Source organism: Chrysemys picta, chromosome 7 (assembly GCF_011386835.1).
Source record: "Chrysemys picta bellii isolate R12L10 chromosome 7, ASM1138683v2, whole genome shotgun sequence".
Lineage (NCBI taxonomy): Eukaryota > Metazoa > Chordata > Testudines > Emydidae > Chrysemys > Chrysemys picta.
In genome coordinates, this window is record NC_088797.1 from 97,441,367 (window position 1) to 97,460,738 (window position 19,372).

The following is a 19,372-nucleotide window of genomic DNA, read 5'->3' on the forward strand; positions in this document are numbered from 1 at the left end:
CTTTGCAAATCTCAACCAATACGTATATATTATTTCATTTAAATATCATAATACAATTTCAAATTAATTATAAATATATTTTGTAAGCCATAGTAATTTGTAAGAAACAACATATCACACTGATACTTTTTACATTTATTTTGTACTATAAAAAGAAAAAAAAAATTATTAAACCCCAAACAATAGCCTTTTCTGTATGGAATTCATTATAATTGAATTCTCAATGACCATTGACTTCCATTGACTGAAGAATTTAACCCATCTGCAAGGACAATGATAATTCACAACTGGCATTACCACAAGACAGGTATCAGGTCTCTTCACACAAGAAAATTGAGGTAACAACAGATCAGTGTCACCATGTAATAGTTATGATGTAAAAAAAGTTGGATTACTTAACTTGACACTCTTCAAACCATACCTCTCAGCCATCAAACCTACCAACATGTGGAACAAATGGCCACAATGTGGGACATCCGTACTGTGCTGTGCATCACACTATCACTGACCGATGATCATGTACTATTTTAACTACAAAACCTGTTTCTCGCTGTGTGAGAACTGAACAGACCATTAAAAAAAAAAAAGAAAACTGAAAAAAACAAGTTATATCATGCCATTAAACAGACTCCCCACATGGGTTATCAGCAGGGTTTAAATCTAGAACCTTCAGATCCTCTACCACCGGCCAGACAGGAGTAGTTGTTTATCCTCTGTGAGGACCAACCACTACAGGAGGCCACACTATCCACTTTCCCAGTGGGTAACACAAGAATTTGCTAGACAGCAGGAGAATAACAGTGATCAGAAATCATGGGTTGTATCCCTGAATGTGAGAGGGGAGTGTAACACAGTGATTAGAGATTGCATAAACAAAACATTACAGGTTTAGCACACTCAATCTAAAAGTCAATATAACTAGGTGCATAAGACTTGGGTTTGCCATATTACAGATCTGGTCCCTATTCCCAACTCTGCCTGAAGTGGCCTTATGCAATCTCTGTTAACTTATTTGTAAAATGATGCAGGCTAATATTTGACTGCCTTGTAACCCTTAGGCAGCACAGGGCTCTCAAGTATATGGGAATATAAACAGCAGTCAACAAAGGCACTATCTTAACTCATGGCCTCCTGGCTCTTAACTCAGTGCATTTTCTCCTAGGACACAGGGTATTCTGTGAAGAAGTTTCTCACATGTCTGCAGAACACTACCTGCCTTTGTGGTCAAGTAAAATAGACAGCCTGATTCCACCAAATTGCAGAATGTCCTGCAAAACCCAGTACCTTAGAGAGGGATGCTTCAAACAATGGTCACCAAAAAACTAAGATACTTTTTGTGCAAGGGCCATGAATGTACGCATTATGCTATATGAATATAAGCATATGTCAATTTAAGAACACACAAGAGCATTAGCTCCATCTGGGGAAGAAGTAATGGATACACAAGAGATAAAACAATCTAGAGCATGTTATTTTTAATAATATCCTGCATTATGCAGTGCTTTAGATCTATAGCTCTCAAAGATCTTTACAAATGTGTAGGAATCATTATCCCCCATTGTACAGCTGAATTAGCAGAGTTGTGCAGATGTGAAGTGACTTGCCCAATGCCTCAAAGCAGGTCAATAGCAGAGTTGGGAACAGAAGCCGCAACTCCCAATTCCCACCTGTATTCTCAAGCATACTAGACTGCAGCTAAATACCAGACTGAAATCTGGTCCACAGAAAAATCTATAAACCGAGTTTTTGTTCAGTTTAAAATGACAGTGCCTTTCTGAGTTATAAGTCAAACGGAAAACTAATGGTTCATAGAATGCATTCCCTTTTTAGTGAATGACAATCTACCCTCATTGACAAAGTACTCAATTTTGAATTCTCATGGCTCATTTATATGCATAGCGGATGGTCTAAGATTGTGTATTTGTATAAGTAATGGAATAGTTATAGTGGTTTAATACAATATAAAATTAAGGCACCCTATTGGCTAAGTCTGTCATGACAAATACTATTCATAAGACTGAATGTAAGACCTATGTGGTGTGCTATATATTGCTGATATTGTGTTTTATTTATTTGTTTCCAATTTCGGTATTGCTTTATTATTATACAGTTAAGAAAACTGATTATTAATAAAAAATAACAATTTGAAAAGGTAAACGTAGTATGACAGTGAGTTAAAGTACTATCAAAGTCATGACCATCCTAACATTTTTAATAGATTGTTATAGTCCATCATATATGTTCATCTATAAATAAAGCTTACGCTCATTAAGCATCATAAAACCCTCTTTAATCTTCTTCCACTTCACTGCAGTAACATACACATGGTATTCAGCTGTTACATTTGGAAAGATAAATGACAGCTGAATGGCAGATTCAAAATATCTGCAAGACTAAGAAGATACCTACAGTGGTGGACCCTACAAAAAACTGTTTTATGGTAAACAGTGGGAATAACTGTCTATTTGGGTCTCAGTTTTGTTTGGGGCTTCTAGGAACTAGTGAGATATAAATAATACCACAAACCTGGGTCTTCTACTTCCTGCCTGCTATTACCTACACAACACATTTGGCTTGCACAACATACTAGTCTCATCTTTTTTTTTTTTTTTTTTTTTAAAGGGAGCAAATTTTCTTTAAGAACTTTGTAGCTGTACATAGAGAAATCCACAAGAACTCTCTACTGGAATGCTAAGGCCTCAAAGGAACACACACAGTTCATATAGGGAAGAACCTCAGGTATGTTTTGTCCCACATAACGAATGAGCTCAGCAGCACCCAAACAATTAATTTACAAAAAATATATTTTTAATAGACCTTGTAGTTGTTTATTACATTTTGTAATGCTACAGTACATCATAGACTGTGGTTTATGAAACCTGATATGCTGTAGCAAAACTTAAAAGTTAACTGTCATTAAACAAAAATTGTATTAATTATTAAAAGTTGATTATTAATTTGTTTACAAAACTATAGGCTTCATTACTCACTAAAATTTCAGATTAAATGACTGCATCTTGAATTTTCATGTTTATTTATAACTAGATAATTACCCATGAAAAAGGTGATTTAGCCTCTTAATCTACCTTGTTATTCAAACTTTAATTACTTTTTAATTACAAAATTCATTATGTTCCTAACTCTGTTTAATTGGTTTAAAGTAAACTTTTGTAATATAAAACTTGTTCTTACCTTATCAAGTTCTGGATCTTGAAAAGGAAATTTGCTAATCACTATTTTGTACTCCTCTTCATTTGCTACAGGGATAGGGCTGTAATTATCTGCTTCAAAAATATCCCTGTTCAGAGTTAGCAAAATCAGCACAGTCAGGAGATGGATTAATACTTAAAAACATCATAAATAAGTGAATACATAAATGAATACAAAGCTTTTCACTGACATCAGATTGGATGTACAATTCCAAAAGTGGAGAACTGAATTCAATATTGATCCAGAATTCCAAACAGCATTTTGGGAGATTGAGTAATACTTACTGCAGCACTGGGATCGCATTTATCCATGCAATGACTTTTTCACAGTCTACATGACCCTAGAAGGTTTGTCCATACTGGAATATTACACCATTTTAGAACATATTTTAATTAACACAATGCAAAGCACAGGTTAGTATTTTCTAATTTCTCTTCAGATCATATAAATCAGTATAGACAGGGACTTCATATTAGCTGGACTACCCTATGGTTAACTATGAACAGCTAACTCAGTAAATATGGCAGTCCTTGTCTACACTGAATGTTTAACATTGTGTTAGTTAACGTGATCAACACAAATGTATTTTTTTCCACTGTAAATGCACCCAGGGCACCTTGGGATCATTCTCTATCTGAAATAGGAACTTCAGATTAAAGCTTCAAAACCCCCTTAATTCTGGGTTTACCATTTTCCCTCTCAAATTATTTTTAAGGCAGACATAGAAGCAGAGCAGCTGCATCAAAAGCACCCAGTTTCTGCCAAGAGAGATACAAAGGAATGCTCACTAACAACAAAACAATAACCTTTTCTGTACCCTTGTTCCCGTCCAAATTAAAGGCGTCACTTTTATGATGCTCCTATAATAGCATAATATTTAAGAACTCAAGGTTAGCCTCCCCATGTCATATTGCCTAGAATTATTGTACAATGACATCAGCCCAACTCAATCTATGAAAATCTGTAATATTTCATTTTCAATGTTGTTTTTAAACTAGAAAAAGTCGCAGCATTACTGAAATAGGAAAGAGATTATTAATTTTACCACCTTTCTCTAGCAAAATGATCCAACCTGATATTAATTTTTGTATAAAATGAATGCAAACTTTCATGCTGGAGGAAATTAAATGTTACAGTTTGCAAGTTCTATATCCATTCAGGTCAATTCATAATAGAAATGCCAAAAGACCTTTAGTCCTATTGGGTCAAGCTATAGTATACTGTACTCAGTTAACTAAAATTTAGAAAATGAGTATTTAATTAAATAAATTTGTAATTTAACAGAAAAAAGCAGATTTGATTCAAAGACACAATTACTGAGTAGTTAAACCAACCCTAATTGACAGAGTATTTTGAGATTTTTTTCATTTTGTAATACTAACCTGAACAACCCAGCCCATTTTTTAAGCAGTGTTTCATTGTACTGGTCTCTTATTTCAAATAAAAGATCAAACAGTCGATTCACAGGAAACCCATAACCCTAAAGTACAAAAATAAAAAGGACAAATAACTCAAGAACTACTATCATCACTTATCATACAGTGCTTCAATATGTTAAGAGGGGTTATTTTATCATGCAATTTTGTACCACTATTGTACAAGTTACAGGACTCAACAGGTAAAGGTACTATTAAACATGATCTACTAATTTGTAAACCTGATACTCTGTTTATTTTAGAAATACTACAGTGTTCATGGCAAAATGTGACAAATTACTTTTAAATGTTTTTAACTTGGTATTTAATCAATGTGTTTTATCTGTTTTATCAATGATTCAAGAGCAGACCAGCAATAAATACATAACTGGTTTTCCAAGCAGCAAATTCAATGACTGAACTGAAATACTACTTGCTATAAATTAGAAATGAAATGTTTACAAAAATATAATATTTACATTTATTTTAACGCTATGTAATACCCTTTCGAACAAATTACAAAAACTGACAATCAAAGATTTTTTTCAGTGCACAACAGGACACCTAGGCAGTCTGTGATGGGCACAAATTAAGAAGGTTGTGTTAAAGGGGAGCCAGCAGAAGAAAGCTAGGTAAGATATATTTTCATTATTTAAAACATCTTACCTAATTCTGTTCTTGGTACATGCATGCAATTCCACTGAAACCAATGGCAGTTGCACATGCATATCCAAAGGCAGAATTTGGCTCCAGGTATTTTAATTCAATTATCAAAATAACACCAACCTGCAAAGTATCAGCAAACACAACAATGAGATTCTTCAGCTCTAAAACAAGATCAGGATCAGTGCAATATGACTGGAAATAAAAAATATTGATTTTGTAAAAGTTATTTAAATCAAACAGTAAATACATTTTCAACTTACAGTGGTACAGCAGGTTAAACTCACTAGCTTTATACCACTAGTAAAGTTCTTGTGCTGATAAAAGCAATTTAGACTTACATATCTTAATTTATGTGTGCAGTGTTCTTGTAGCCTTGCTGGCCCCAGGATATTAGAGAAACAAGGTGGGTGAGGTAATATCTTTTATTGCACCAACTTCTGCTAATGAGAGAGACAAGCTTCCAAGCTTACACAGAGCTCTTCATAAGAATGGCCATACTGAGTCAGACCAAAGGTCCATCTAGCCCAGTATACTATCTTCTGACAGTGGCCGATGCCAGGTGCCCCAGGGGGAATGAACAGAACAGATAATCATCAAGTGATCCATCCCCTGTCGCCCATTCCCAGCTTCTAGCAAGCCTTGAAAGCTTGTCTCTTGCACTAACAGAAGTTGGTCCAATAAAAGATTTACCTCACCCACCTTTTCTTAACTTAGTCCAATTATATACAGTATTTGTTCATATCACAAAGCTATTACAAAATTTGTCCTAACAGGAAGAGCTCAGACAAGACCAGCTGGAATATGAAAAGTGATGCACACCATCATAGGTGCTGACTTACTCAGATCCCGGGGGGTGCTTGACCCCTGCTCCGCCCAGGCCCCACCCCCACTCCACTCCTTTAAGCTCCCACCCCCATCCACCTCCTCCCCCTGCCTCTTCCTGCCCCTGCTTCACCCCCTTTCCCTCAGCGCCTCCTGCATGCTGCAGAACAGCTGATCGCGGCAGGCAGGAGGCAGAGGAGCTAATCAGCGGGGCCACCAGTGAGCAGGAGGTGCAGGGGGGAGGATGGGAGGGAGAGGGAGAGATGCTGACTCGCAGGTTGCCAGTGGGTGCTGAGCACCCACTATTTTTTTTCCATGAGTGTTCCAGCCCTGGAGCACCCACGGAGTCAGTGCCTAGGCACACCATGAATGAGATGCATTGAAGCTCCATTCATTGAAGTCAATGGGACCTAAGTACATGCAGAAGTGTTTTGCTAAATCAGGAACCTTAATAGTACTTTCAAACATTAAGCCTCAATCTAACCAATGTTAACACAATAGCATATTCAAGACTGATTTCTAAAGGGAAAAGTTCTGAGCAAAATGTTTACATATTATGTTAATATCTGCAAACTTGGGTGTATAAGATTAGGCAGCTACAGCAATATGATTTCATTTTTAGAGGTGTTAAGCATCTGCAGCTTTTACTGAAGTCAAAGGGGAGTTGTTGACGCACCTCTGAAAAATAAGGCTACATTTATCCTGCAATTATGTTTCTATCTTTATGTCCCCAATTCTGAATATTTTGGTCTTAATCATCATCTTTTTTTTTAATAAAAAAAAATACAAATAATATTTATGGCCATGCAATGTAATGCAGGATAAGAATACAAGCTTGAAATGCAGCCCACATGTCTGCCTTACAGTATTTTTTGTGTCTTTACTCTCCAAGTAATTATATAAATAAGCTAATGGTTTGGCTTCTTGCAAGTACTCTTCAAAGAAGAAGAGCACTAGTCACCACTTCACCACAATACAGACTAGCATGATATAATTGATTGCGATGGGAGTTACGCATCCTGAGAACAAATAATGACATCAATTTCAATTATATCAGAAAACCTTTAATGAAGGGTCCTATTTCTATAAGAAACAAGATTTAAGAACATTTGAATGCTTTAAATTGTCACTTTTTTATAAATGGTTGTCAATCAATAGATTAAACATTCACCTGCCTTGCAAAATATGTGGTTTAGAAATCTCTAAACAATTTGAACTTGCTAGTAGTGCCTTCTAAAATGAGCTGGGGATTGGAAACAAAACTTAACTGGCATTCACCAGAAATGTTCCTGATGAAAATACAGTTGTTGCAATTTGAAAAACCAAATTGTTTTCAGGCTTTCCTAAAATATTTACAAAATATAAAATATTCTTCAAACCTGAAACAACCTGTAATAATAGGGAAATGGTAACAAAATCCAAACTCCATGATTTAAGCACATATTTTTGCATGAATTAATGAAGATTAGTGAACACTGAAAAGGACAAGTCGAGACATGAAATAACAGCACTTTGTATATGTTACAAATCTTCTATTTTTCTTCCTGAACATGCCATCTATGACCCTTTTGGCAAGTTTTGAAGTAATTTACCAGGATAAAATGCAGTCAACCACAATCAATGACTGTATTCCCTTGTTTTTCAAGGGGGATCAGAAACAGCATGCTGATAGCCAGTTTTCTTGTGGGTGGATAATAGAGAGGTAACTTTCACTATTTGAGATACATTTTAAAAATACCAAAATATTCAGCTAAATATAGTATTAAGTTAATAACACGTTAGCATTTTAAAGATTTTAGTAATGCCTCTACTGCAATGTAAACATACTATTACAGGGGCATTGAAGGGGTAGCTCTAAGGGTTTTGTTGGTAGAGTTTATTTTGGAAACAGGGTATTTGGAATGATAATTAGGAATTATTTCCTGGTGGTGCTTTCAGTGATGAACTATTCAATCTGATCTAATGAAGAGGTCAGTTGAAACTAATGAGGACAGATTGCAATAATAACAGCAGATTAACTCTGCATATTCTAAACTGCTGGACTAAGAGCACTTTTGGAAGACCCAGAGAGTTGTAAATCAGTGGAGGATTATGCAAATAGCCCATGGCTGTGGCTCACAGCCTGATACTGCTGGGAAAAACAAAAGCTTGGCAGGCTCTCTCCCAAATGTGAGCAATTTTTAATCACAAAAAAACCCACAATGATGTAGGTGTAATTTTTCACTTTGACATTATCCTACTTTTAAACACACAGACACTCTTTAATGGATTTCCACTGAATTACCACGAGGTCTTCTCACTTACCGTATGGGTTCTAAGAACAGCAATGATCTTTGACAGTGCCATGTTCCACAGTTCATCAGTGTATGCTCTAGTTACTAATCCTTGGGTTACATGTAAAATGTGATCTTCCACTACAAAGAAACTAAAACAAAAATTTACAAGAATTAAGTTAAATAACCAACAGTTATTTTCAAATATTTATTACAGTATGGAGCAAATCATACCCTTTTGCACAGGAGCATGGAAAGCCCGTGTCCACAGAACAACTGGGACTTCAATGGACTTTGCATCAGGCCCTTGGTGCTGTTCTGGACAGGATGTGGGAAGCACACCCGCTGCCAACTGGAGCCCAGCTCAATGGAGAGGCTATATCTGTCACTACACTGGAAGGATGTGTGTGCCGGACAGATGAATCCTCCACTCCAGAGAAGCAGCAGCCATTATCCATGTGGCAACTGGATACAGATGGCATGGGTCTTACACAGAGGAGAGGATTGTGGGGGGTAAGAATAAGGGCAACAGATTTCCATTTAGAAAACTTACCCTACAATTTGACTGAAATATCTTCTGTAGCCTTCTACTGTTTCATGCTTTAAGTAAAAAACAAAAATGTTGAGGAATAAAAATACCACTAAATATTTAAGTAAAATTCCAAGTCAGTGCAACTTAATAAAATTGTATTCATTACCATGCTTGACTGTGGCTGCAGAACTAATCTTGCTTGTTTCCTTCTTTGCTTTCTGTAGTAGTTTTCAAATGTCTCTCCATCACCCTAGAACAAGACAAACAAAATGTGGTTAAAAGAGGAATGTTCTTCATATGATGAAAAAGTACTTCTGAAATTAAGGGCAGAGTTCTCCACTGTAAGTCACAACCATATATTTTGCATTTGTTCCATATATGGAACTCCCAATGACATCAGTCGAAGTTCTGCATACTTGAAATGAGTGCAAAGCACATGAAAGAGATCCACAATGTACACCGGAGAGGAGAATTGTGCCCTTCAGCCCATATTTTTACTTATGTCATGCTGCTATGATACCAAATACAAATCTTTTAAATGACTAAGGTAACAATATCAAACTAATTATCAAAATTTAAAAAATCTTAACTCCTGTTCTGTAACTTAAATACAGCTGCTTTAACTACAATACTGCTTTTTTAAAGTTATACAGGAAACTTAGTTTATGTTGACTTTTGTGACGTGTAAAGTTTAGTTATATGCTAAATGTTACAGAAATTCATAATATAGCCTGACTCTTGAATGCATTAATATTCCTTGAGCAAAATCTAAAACAAAATTTAATATTTGCTTACCCTTTCTTGGTACTTAGTAAATATAATGACTAAAGATTTGGATTTTGGTCATACAACAGTCCTCAAAATTTAATACATAGGCAATATTCTCTATGCCTATTGATTATATTGTTAAGACCTCAAGCAACATCCTGGTATTCTCATTAAGATGATTCATTCAGTGGAAACCATCTGTCCATTTGAAACCATTACAACACTGACTCATCTACCTATTGAATGCAACATAATCTGTATGCAAGCAGAATTAAGCAGCTTAGCATTTTAAGTTTCATTTTTACTCCATGAGGTTATTGCTAGGTCAGAGCTATTTAGAATTCCATTACTTGGGATTCCAAAAAGCTTCAAATCAAAACATAAGAGATCCCGCATATTCTTAAATCAGTACTATTTCAGTAAGAAATAATCTAAGTAAAGCTCTAAATTAATATTTTCAAGTATACAAAGAATATTGTTTTCTTTCCCCAAAATGCAGATAACCTACCACAGAAGGAAGCAAAGCCTGAAATTAAAATAAAGGGGGGTGGGGTAGAAGACTTTGCTTTTAAAAAATCAAGTTCTTCATGTTGTGTGATACATATTAACTAGATCTCTTTTTATTACTGTAATATTTTATTCAGGACATTATCACTTACATTTATTATCATAATGTAAATCATTACTTTCCAGCCAAATAGTATAATGTAATTCTTAAATGCATAATAAAGTAATTGGCAGAAATGTAGAATTCTACTTCTAATATCATATTTGTGCATGAGTTTAGTGGAAGTCTACTGTGAAAAAGAATAGTTGCTCTTTCCAAATGCACAAAATAAAATTTGATATGTAAAATACTTGATGGGTGTTGAATCACCACCATATACCATGCAATAGACAGGATTACTTGGAGGCAGCTAAGATCATAGTTTTTAATAGAAACCACTTTAATAGATCCTCTGACTCTTATCAATAACTAAAGCAATAGCCTTGGTGGCGTGACATGTATTCACAGGAGTAGCAAAGGAGAGTCAAAACAGAAAATGCCCAATATAATGGATGCAGCTGTTCATCTTTGAAAAGTTCCTAAATTCACATACATAAAATAACAAATCAGTTTATGGTGGACGATAAATGATTGGAAATTTGCTCACACATGAAATCCTGTTTTGGAATTTTTTTTCCATTTTATCCTGCCATATAATTTTTATTTGCCTCAAAATTTAGTGTTGTATACCACAGAACCCGGGGTCGGGGGGGTTGGGGGGAACGGGAGCTTACTATAGAATTTAAATACAGCATTCTACAGAACACATTGAGCCCTGGTTATACTCTACTCTACAGTGCTTAAACACACTCTGCATCTAGGCTAGCCTACTAAAAAATGTGAACCAAAAAAAGGCAGGAAAAGACTAAAGCAGAGATTGAACTTGGCTAATACATAGTTACAAGCTACAAGTTTAAATTGCCGAATTATGGTTGCGTTCTCCCTCACATTTAAACACAGAAACTGCCATACTACGTCAGACCAGTGATTTATCTAATCTGGTATTTTGTCTCTAACAGTAGCTAGGACCAGACACTTCAGAGGAAGGCGCAAGATCCTCATAATGGGCAATTATGAAAAAACTCATAATGAACATTATGAAATAACCTGCCTCAAGTGGGAAGTTTCCTCCCAACCCTAGGAGTTGTTAACTAGCTTTATGCCCTGAAGCAAGAGAGTTTAACATCTCTCCAATTTTTTATCCACATCCAATCTAATGTTTTATCCAATATTATTGGATAATATAAATGGCTAATCTTTTTTGTAAATCTTATTAAGCTTCAATTATATCTAGTGGCCACTAGTTTTCAAAGAAAAAAGAACAGGAGTACTTGTGGCACCTTAGAGACTAACAAATTTATTTGGGCATTAGCTTTCGTGGGCTAAAACCCACTTCATCAGATGCATGCAGTGGAAAATACAGTAGGAACATATATATACACAGAGAACATGAAAAAATGGGTGCTGCCATACCATAAAATCAGTTGTAATTTGTTACCTATTTATGATCATTTCAGTTTAAATTATACTGTATTAATTTTAAGCTGCTGCCTTCCAATTTTATTGGTTGCTCCCTTCTAGTATTATGAGACAGGGTAAATAAAAGTAACCAACTCCTCTCTAAACTAAACAGTCCTAGTCTTTTTAATTTCTCTTCAGATTTTTCAACCCATCTTTTGGCCTCTTCTATTTCTGAAATCTCGCCATTGAGACAGGGTGGTCACTGATATAATAAAATCTGACAGTGCCACCATCAAAATAAAGTGTGCGGGCAGAGCCATAGGATGAAGTGCAGTGTCCCACAGGACCTGCCACATCACAGCAGACATCAGATTTAGGGATTCATGCCTGTAATTATAAGCTTTAAACATTCTTATTTCAAAATACAAAGCCCTGTATTAGCCATTGACTCTCATATGAAAAGAATCTTCCTCAGGATTACGGAGCCTGAAGTTGGCTGAGCCAGGGAAAGAGATAAGGTATCATGCCCACACTGCAAGAGGGGGATGGGAAGAGCTGTGGACTAGATTCAATAAATCAGGCTGCTTTGCCCCAGCCTCTGAGCAGCCACCCCTGGATCCCTGTCCCCCTCTCTCCTTACATTGTATCCACAAGGCTTATTGCAATCCGCACCAACTGCCCAGAAGTGTCAGCTGATGCAGAATGCAACAGGGGCGGTTCCAGGCACCAGCGCTCCAAGTGCGTGCCTGGGGCGGCAAGCCACGGGGGGTGGCCTGCTGGTTGCCGTGAGGGTGGCAGTCAGGCTGCCTTCGGCGGCATGCCTACGGGAGGTCCGCCGGTCCCATGGTTTCGGCAGCAATTCGGCAGCAGGTACGCCGAAGGCGCGGGACCGGCAGACCTCCTGCAGGCATGCCGCCAAAGGCCGCCTGACTGCCGTGCTTGGGGCAGCAAAATACATAGAGCCTCCCCTGGAATGCAACTACCTGTATCCCAAGAGTACATCTACACTGCAGCAGTCAGTGTGATTTGCAGCTTGTGCAGATGTCCCACCCTAGCTATACTCCAGCTAGCTCATTTAAAATAGAAGCACAGGTGCCATGGTGTGGAATTCAGTGAGTGTGCACCTGGGGGGTCAGGTAGGCTGATGCAGCCAGAACTGAAGCCTGCATTGCGGCAGCCTCACTTAGATTTTTAGTGAGCTAGCTAGAGTACGGCTAGTGCTGCAGCTGCAGTGTAGGCATACCCTAAGTGGGGTGGGCTGTTATGAGCATGGAGCCATTCTCTAATCTCTCTACTGGCTCCCTATTGGCTTCCTCACAATTCAAAGTGCTGGTACAGTAGAACCTCAAAGTTACAAACACCAGAGTTACGAACTGACCTGTCAACCACACACCTCATTTGGAACCGGAAGTACACAATCAGACAGCAGCAGAGACCAAAAAAAAAAATAAAAAAGCAAATACAGTACAGTACTGCATTAAATGTAAACTACTAAAAAAAACAAAGGGAGAGCAGTATTTTTCTTCTTCTACATATTAAAGTTTTAAAGCTGTATGAAGTCAATGTTCAGTTGTAAACTTTTGAAAAAACAACCATAATGTTTTGTTCACAGTTACAAATATTTCAGAATTACGAACAACCTCCTTTCCTGAGGCATTTGTAACTCTGAGGTTCTACTGTAATCTCTTTAATGTTTAGTTCTCCTATGAAAAGTGACTACATAAAAATAGCAATTAACTACAGATTTTCTCCTTTGGTGCCATCACTTAACTTTGCTGACTTCAGTGACAAAACAAGCTTTTACTGTTACTTATTTGTGTTAACACTGCAGAGCCAACACAGCTAACAGAAGGAGTTGATTTCTATTCCCTCTTTTGTATCACTGAATTTTTTTTTATTAAGTTGCAATCAACTACATTTCTGCAAAGCCACTAATGGCAAGGAGAAAGGGAAAGCTGCACAGGCAGGTATCTTTGGGGTGCATAACCTGAAAACAATGAAATTTCACAGGTGTAAATGAGGGTTTAATTAGTCCTGCAGAATCTTTGTTACTGGCAACTTGTGAGAAGGAACAAATCCATCTTGACTGTCAGAGCCCAGGCTGAGTTTACAGGATTAGGAGTTTGAAAGAAAACCTTTTTAAAAATTACATTACACATAAACTGAGTACAAAAGCTATTCAGACATAGTGAACATGGAAAGTAACAATCACTCTTTTTGCCCTGGTTACCCTGTGTACTGCCCATCATTTTTTACTTTCCCACAACAGCGGGGATGTGTTGTCAGGCCTCTGTTGTTCATTCCTACTGTAAAACGCTTATGAGTTTGGTAGCAAGCATCTCTGAGTCATCGGCATTTGCTTGATGGTCCACCAGAACCTGAGTTTTGTGAGTTTTAGGACAAATTTTTATTTTATGTTTTACTCTATTATTTTTTAAACAGTTAGGTATTAAGGAACATTGGGAACAGTTAAAGGACTGGCACTTTAAATATTACTATCTGTTGAGGCATACATAACTTGTGTGATTTTAAAAATGTTTATGTACTGTAATTACCGAACTGCTACTCTGTTAGGCACTATAAAAATAAACCATACAAGAATGTCCTGTGAGTACCAGTGTCAGATCTATTTCATCTGGTTCAGCACAGTTGGACTCTGATTAAATGTGTTCACATGTGTCTGCTCACTTGGAAATTGGCAAAGTGCAAAAGGTAAGAAAAAAGATATTTAGACTTTTTAAAATATAACCATTCTTGATTATTTTAAGTCATAGTAATACATACCAAAACTGAATAGATATGCAAGCATCTGTAAACAGGAGAAAAATCTACAAGATCATGAGCAGTCAAAACCTGCAGGAGGAAAAAAAAAATCAGTCTCATAACTTGGTGCATTAGGAACAGAACTGGTCTTACAAACTGATCAGTAAATTTAACATCTTATTTTGCTTAACATGAATGTGAGGATAAAGGTAAGGAACTGGCCGCATTTTAAAGTTAGTTGGCCAAATTGGAAGGTTAATCACCAGTGACTAGTTTGAAGTACATCACTACTACAGCTCAACATTCTTGGGATCTATGGGCCTCAGCATCTTGAGCTAAGACCTATCTTCAAATCAGTGAACACTGGGGCTACATGAGCACCTCCTCACGGATCCAAACATGTGGAGCAAGGCTATGATAAAAGAGACTGTAGTTCCAATAACCGTCATTTCCATACACTAGACTTTGAAAAAGTGGGGGAAAGAGAATGGAGCTATAAAACCAATATACTTTGAGAACTTCTGTTATGAGGGAGTAACTTTCCTTTTTCTTTTGAGAATTGTTTCTTTAGATCCTTACCCTTTGGAGAATGACTGGCAATCATAAATCCCACATGGTGGGCAGAGTATTTAAAACTATAGATCTGCTCTCCCCAAATAGGCACCATACTTTGCAGTTAAGTTAAAAGTAGTGTAGCCTAACTGCATGAATGGAATTCCAATTAGAGTCCTAAACATTTCAAAGAACAAGTGAGCTCTTAGACCTTGGGGTATGCCATACCTTCTAGTTCATAAGTATTTTGATTATACAGCCAAACTGATTTAGACAATCTTGAAAAGAAATTCAAGACAAGTCCAAGGGAGAGCCAAATGCAACCAAAATATACTTATGGAGACCAATAAAAGGATTTTGTTATATCATTATTATTATTTAGTGCCCTTTTAATATCCAATTTGTGCATCTTGGTTTCCTCCAATAATTCCTGAGGTTTAGGAAAGCATACTGGAAGGTTAGTAGACTGGTGAACATGGAATTCAGACATCACTTTAGGCAAAAACTGTGGGTTGAAACACAAGACCACAGTAAACAGAGACTCAAGTCAGTCAGAGTCATCTCTGTTGGTAGATTTTATAGCCACTTAAAAACACTGTTTTAATGGACAAGCGATAGAAAAAAATATGCCTGAATGGCTTGTAGCATTCTTTTACTATTAACTTCAGGCCTCATCAAAGTGTTGGTTTTCTCACAGAAGGGTAGATTAAATGTTCAGGTCCCCTTTTTCCATTACAGGATTAGAACTTCCTTTTTTTCATATTAGAAAACAGACACTTCATTCACTATTTTCAGGAAATAATATTTAGGGTGTAATCCCTCATGCGTCATTTAGAAGACCAAACTCATAAGGAGCACATCGTAGCTGAAAGGAGAGGCTACTCACTTTTCTGTAACTTGAGATCTTTGAGATGCACGATCCCTATCTGTATTCCACCATGGGCTGAGCATGAGCATCGTGAGTCAGAGACCAGAACATTTTTGCTAGGAGTGTCCTTCAATCCACTCCTGTGCAGTTCTTCTCCTCACGCAGCAGACGGAGGGTATAAGTGGCAGTATAGAATGACTGCCTCTCCGGTTTCCTGGAGAGGCAGGATTGAAGGACACTCCAGTCTCAGATGATGGTGTGCATGCACACCCACAATGGAATACAGATAGGGGCCAGCACTCAAAGAACTGTTCTTTTAACATAGGTTAATATCCACTAAAAACACAGAAACATAATGGCTACAGCAGTGGCAGAATATTCTCACATGTCAGACAATTCTAACAGGTTACATATCACATACAGTGACTAGATATGGTACAGTAAGTGATAAGTTACAATTGAACTTCTATAGAATTACAAGTTATATTTACATTAATGTCCATAAAATTGTTACTACAAGTAGCATGAATATAATTAACATCTTGATTTGTTTCTTTTCAAAGACCTTGATCCAGCAAACTTCTCCATGAGGAGGACCTTTGTTCCTCCACAGAGTCCTATGGATTTCAATAGGGGGGGAGGACCCTATCCATGCTGTGCTTATTGCAGGACCAAAGGCCTACATTTGTACAACAGAAATATTCAGTTAATGCTATAGACTTCACTTTAAATAAATGATATTAATATTGAATTAATACTAAGTTACCTCTTCTTCATGTTCATCCTCTTCCTCAAGTGTTCGCTTGAATGTAATTTCATACTTAGGTTCTGGAACTCTGCCATTAATTACATACATATTCCTCCCATAGTTTACATTATTCTGTTTCTGAAGAGCTGTATTAAAGGTTTTCTGTTGCTGTGCCTGTTTTAGCAAGACATATATTTAATATCAAAAGAGAGGGACTGCAAATTTCATTAATGATCACAGATCTGAATATACGCTATGACTGTAAAGGCAGACTGTGATGTTTTATGCACTTGGCAAATATTGGTTTTAGTGGGCACATATCAGTATAACTCCAAGGCATACATCATGCAAATATCGAAAACAATGTCCTTAATCAACTTGCAATCATCATGAGTTCAAAGGTTAACCTCACCATTTTTTAAAATTCTCAAAATGTAATTTTAAAGAAATAATCACAAAATTATAATGTAATTATGTTATTAACCAGATACTGCATATAAAATATGAACATTTAAATATAATAAAATGATTATATAGTTAGCTATCTCCAACTACACAGATTTTGGCCTAGTTTAACTGAGAAGAGTCATATGTAGAAATCAAGAACTTATTTTATATGTCTATTCTTTCTACTATTACAAGAAATATGAAAATGTGACTCAGTATAATCTTGTAATCATATTTCATCCATAACACCATAGCTACGTTTACACAGAAATTTTGCTTTTGTAAGCCAAAAGAGAATGCCCCGTATACTAAAAACAGAATTAGGAAGCTTAAATTACAGAAGGACAAACCAGCTTGAAAAAATAATCAGCCCAAACTAAACTTAAAGGATCATAAATGTTTGGTTAATAACTTACCTATTGCAATCACCACATCACACACCAAACCACTGCTACTTCTTTGCTGAAGTGGCAGATAATTTTAGGTTGGGAAGAGTTGCTGGACAGTCCACTCCCTGCCTCTAGCAGTCTCTCTCCTTCAGGAGATGCCAGCAATCTGCTCTCTCCTCCCAGTACTGGTGGTACCTGAGAGAGGAGCTAGGGCTGTCATCTTCCCTTCCCAATCTCAAAACCACCTTTATGTCTTATTAATCATCATACGAGACCAGATAACTGATCTCCCTGATCTGGTGCAATAGGACACAGTAATCTCTTTCCTTGGGTTCCATTAAGCTCACTGCTTTAAAATGTCAAAGGAACCAGGAATGTCAATGTGCAACAATTCTCCTTCCATTCCCACAAAAAACAGTAATATTGCAAGGAGGAAGGGATCATACCTACTCTAGGAAATTATAATATTGCACCTCACTCAGGGCTACAAACCTCACAAGTCCCTTTTACATTTCAAAGTGACCAGATAAATGGAAGTTAATGGAGGGGTTACTAGGACCTGCAGCACCATAGTGCAGGAGTTGGAAGTTCTGCCACATCTTGAAAAGTGAACCCAAGAGTGGAATTTTGAGGGAAATAAAAGGAAGGAAAACTGCCTGGCCAACACCCCGAGGAAGGCCCAATGTTGGGGGCAGGTCAGGATAATATAACCTTGGGCCTCCCTCTGAAAAGGAAGATAACCAACCAGTGGGCTCAGCAACCTTTTAGTTACAAGATGGGGACGCATTGGTTAGAAGTAACGGAAGAGGAGAAGGACCTAGGGGTCCTTGTAGACCGCAGGATGACTATGAGTCGACAGTGTGACGTGGCGGTGAAAAAAGCCAATGCTGTCTTGGGATGCATTAGGCGAGGTATTTCTAGTAGGGATAAGGAGGTCCTGCTTCCGTTGTACAAGGCGCTGGTGAGACCTCATTTGGAGTACTGTGTGCAGTTCTGGTCTCCCATGTTTAAAAAAGATGAACTCAAACTGGAACGGGTGCAGAGAAGGGCCACTAGGATGATCAGAGGAATGGAAAACCTGTCGTATGAAAGGAGACTAGAGGAGCTTGGGTTGTTTAGTCTGACCAAGCGAAGGCTGAGGGGGGATATGATTGCTATCTTTAAATATATTAGAGGGATTAATACAAGGGAGGGAGATGAATTATTCCAGCTTAGTACTAACGTGGATACGAGAACGAATGGATATAAACTGGCCGTGGGGAAGTTCAGGCTTGAAATTAGACGAAGGTTTCTGACCGTTAGAGGGGTGAAATATTGGAACGGCCTTCCGAGGGAAACGGTGGGGGCGAGGGACTTGTCTGGCTTTAAGATTAAGTTAGATAAGTTTATGGAGGGAATGGTTTAATGGTAAAACATAGTTGTCAAGGAAAACCAAGCAATGGTAGGTAAATAGCATAATGGCTAAAAGGGGTCAGGATGGAGACTCTTGCCTATATGCTCGGGGTCTTACTGATCGCCATATTTGGGGTCGGGAAGGAATTTTCCTCCAGGGCAGATTGGCTGAGCCTCTGGAGGTTTTTCGCCTTCCTCCGCAGCATGGGGCAGGGATCTCTAGCAGGAGGGTCTCTGCCGATTGAGGTCACTAATAACAGGATTGGGGACTTCAGCAGCAGAGTCCAGGGAAGGGGCGGGGATGGTTTTATGGCCTGCAGCGTGCAGGGGGTCAGACCAGATGATCATAATGGTCCCTTCTGACCTTAAAGTCTATGAGTCTATGAGTCTATGAACCTGTGAGGTCTACACAGCTGGAGGTGAGTAGCAGGCCCAAAGTCTCCTTCTTAAGAAGCAGGATACTCATCAGAGATGGTAAAAAGTTCCTTGGTTTCTATCTCCCTTTTCACCCAAAAAGAC

At 37.6% G+C, this 19,372-nt stretch overlaps 1 protein-coding gene across 4 annotated transcripts in view; it reads right to left on the reverse strand.

The window, feature by feature from the left end:
- The window catches only part of EXOC6 (exocyst complex component 6), a 186,445-nt gene that overhangs the window by 102,905 nt on the left and 64,168 nt on the right, over positions 1-19,372 (reverse strand). For all 4 annotated transcript variants that reach the window (XM_024101232.3, XM_024101235.3, XM_005301283.5 and 1 more), the window contains exons 7-14: positions 16,644-16,799; positions 14,479-14,547; positions 9,085-9,168; positions 8,940-8,986; positions 8,418-8,538; positions 5,412-5,483; positions 4,593-4,690; positions 3,193-3,298 (exon numbers count right to left, since the gene is read on the reverse strand). In XM_024101232.3, coding sequence (XP_023957000.2) covers positions 3,193-3,298; positions 4,593-4,690; positions 5,412-5,483; positions 8,418-8,538; positions 8,940-8,986; positions 9,085-9,168; positions 14,479-14,547; positions 16,644-16,799 — 753 coding nt within the window. The remainder of the gene's footprint in view (positions 1-3,192; positions 3,299-4,592; positions 4,691-5,411; positions 5,484-8,417; positions 8,539-8,939; positions 8,987-9,084; positions 9,169-14,478; positions 14,548-16,643; positions 16,800-19,372) is intronic.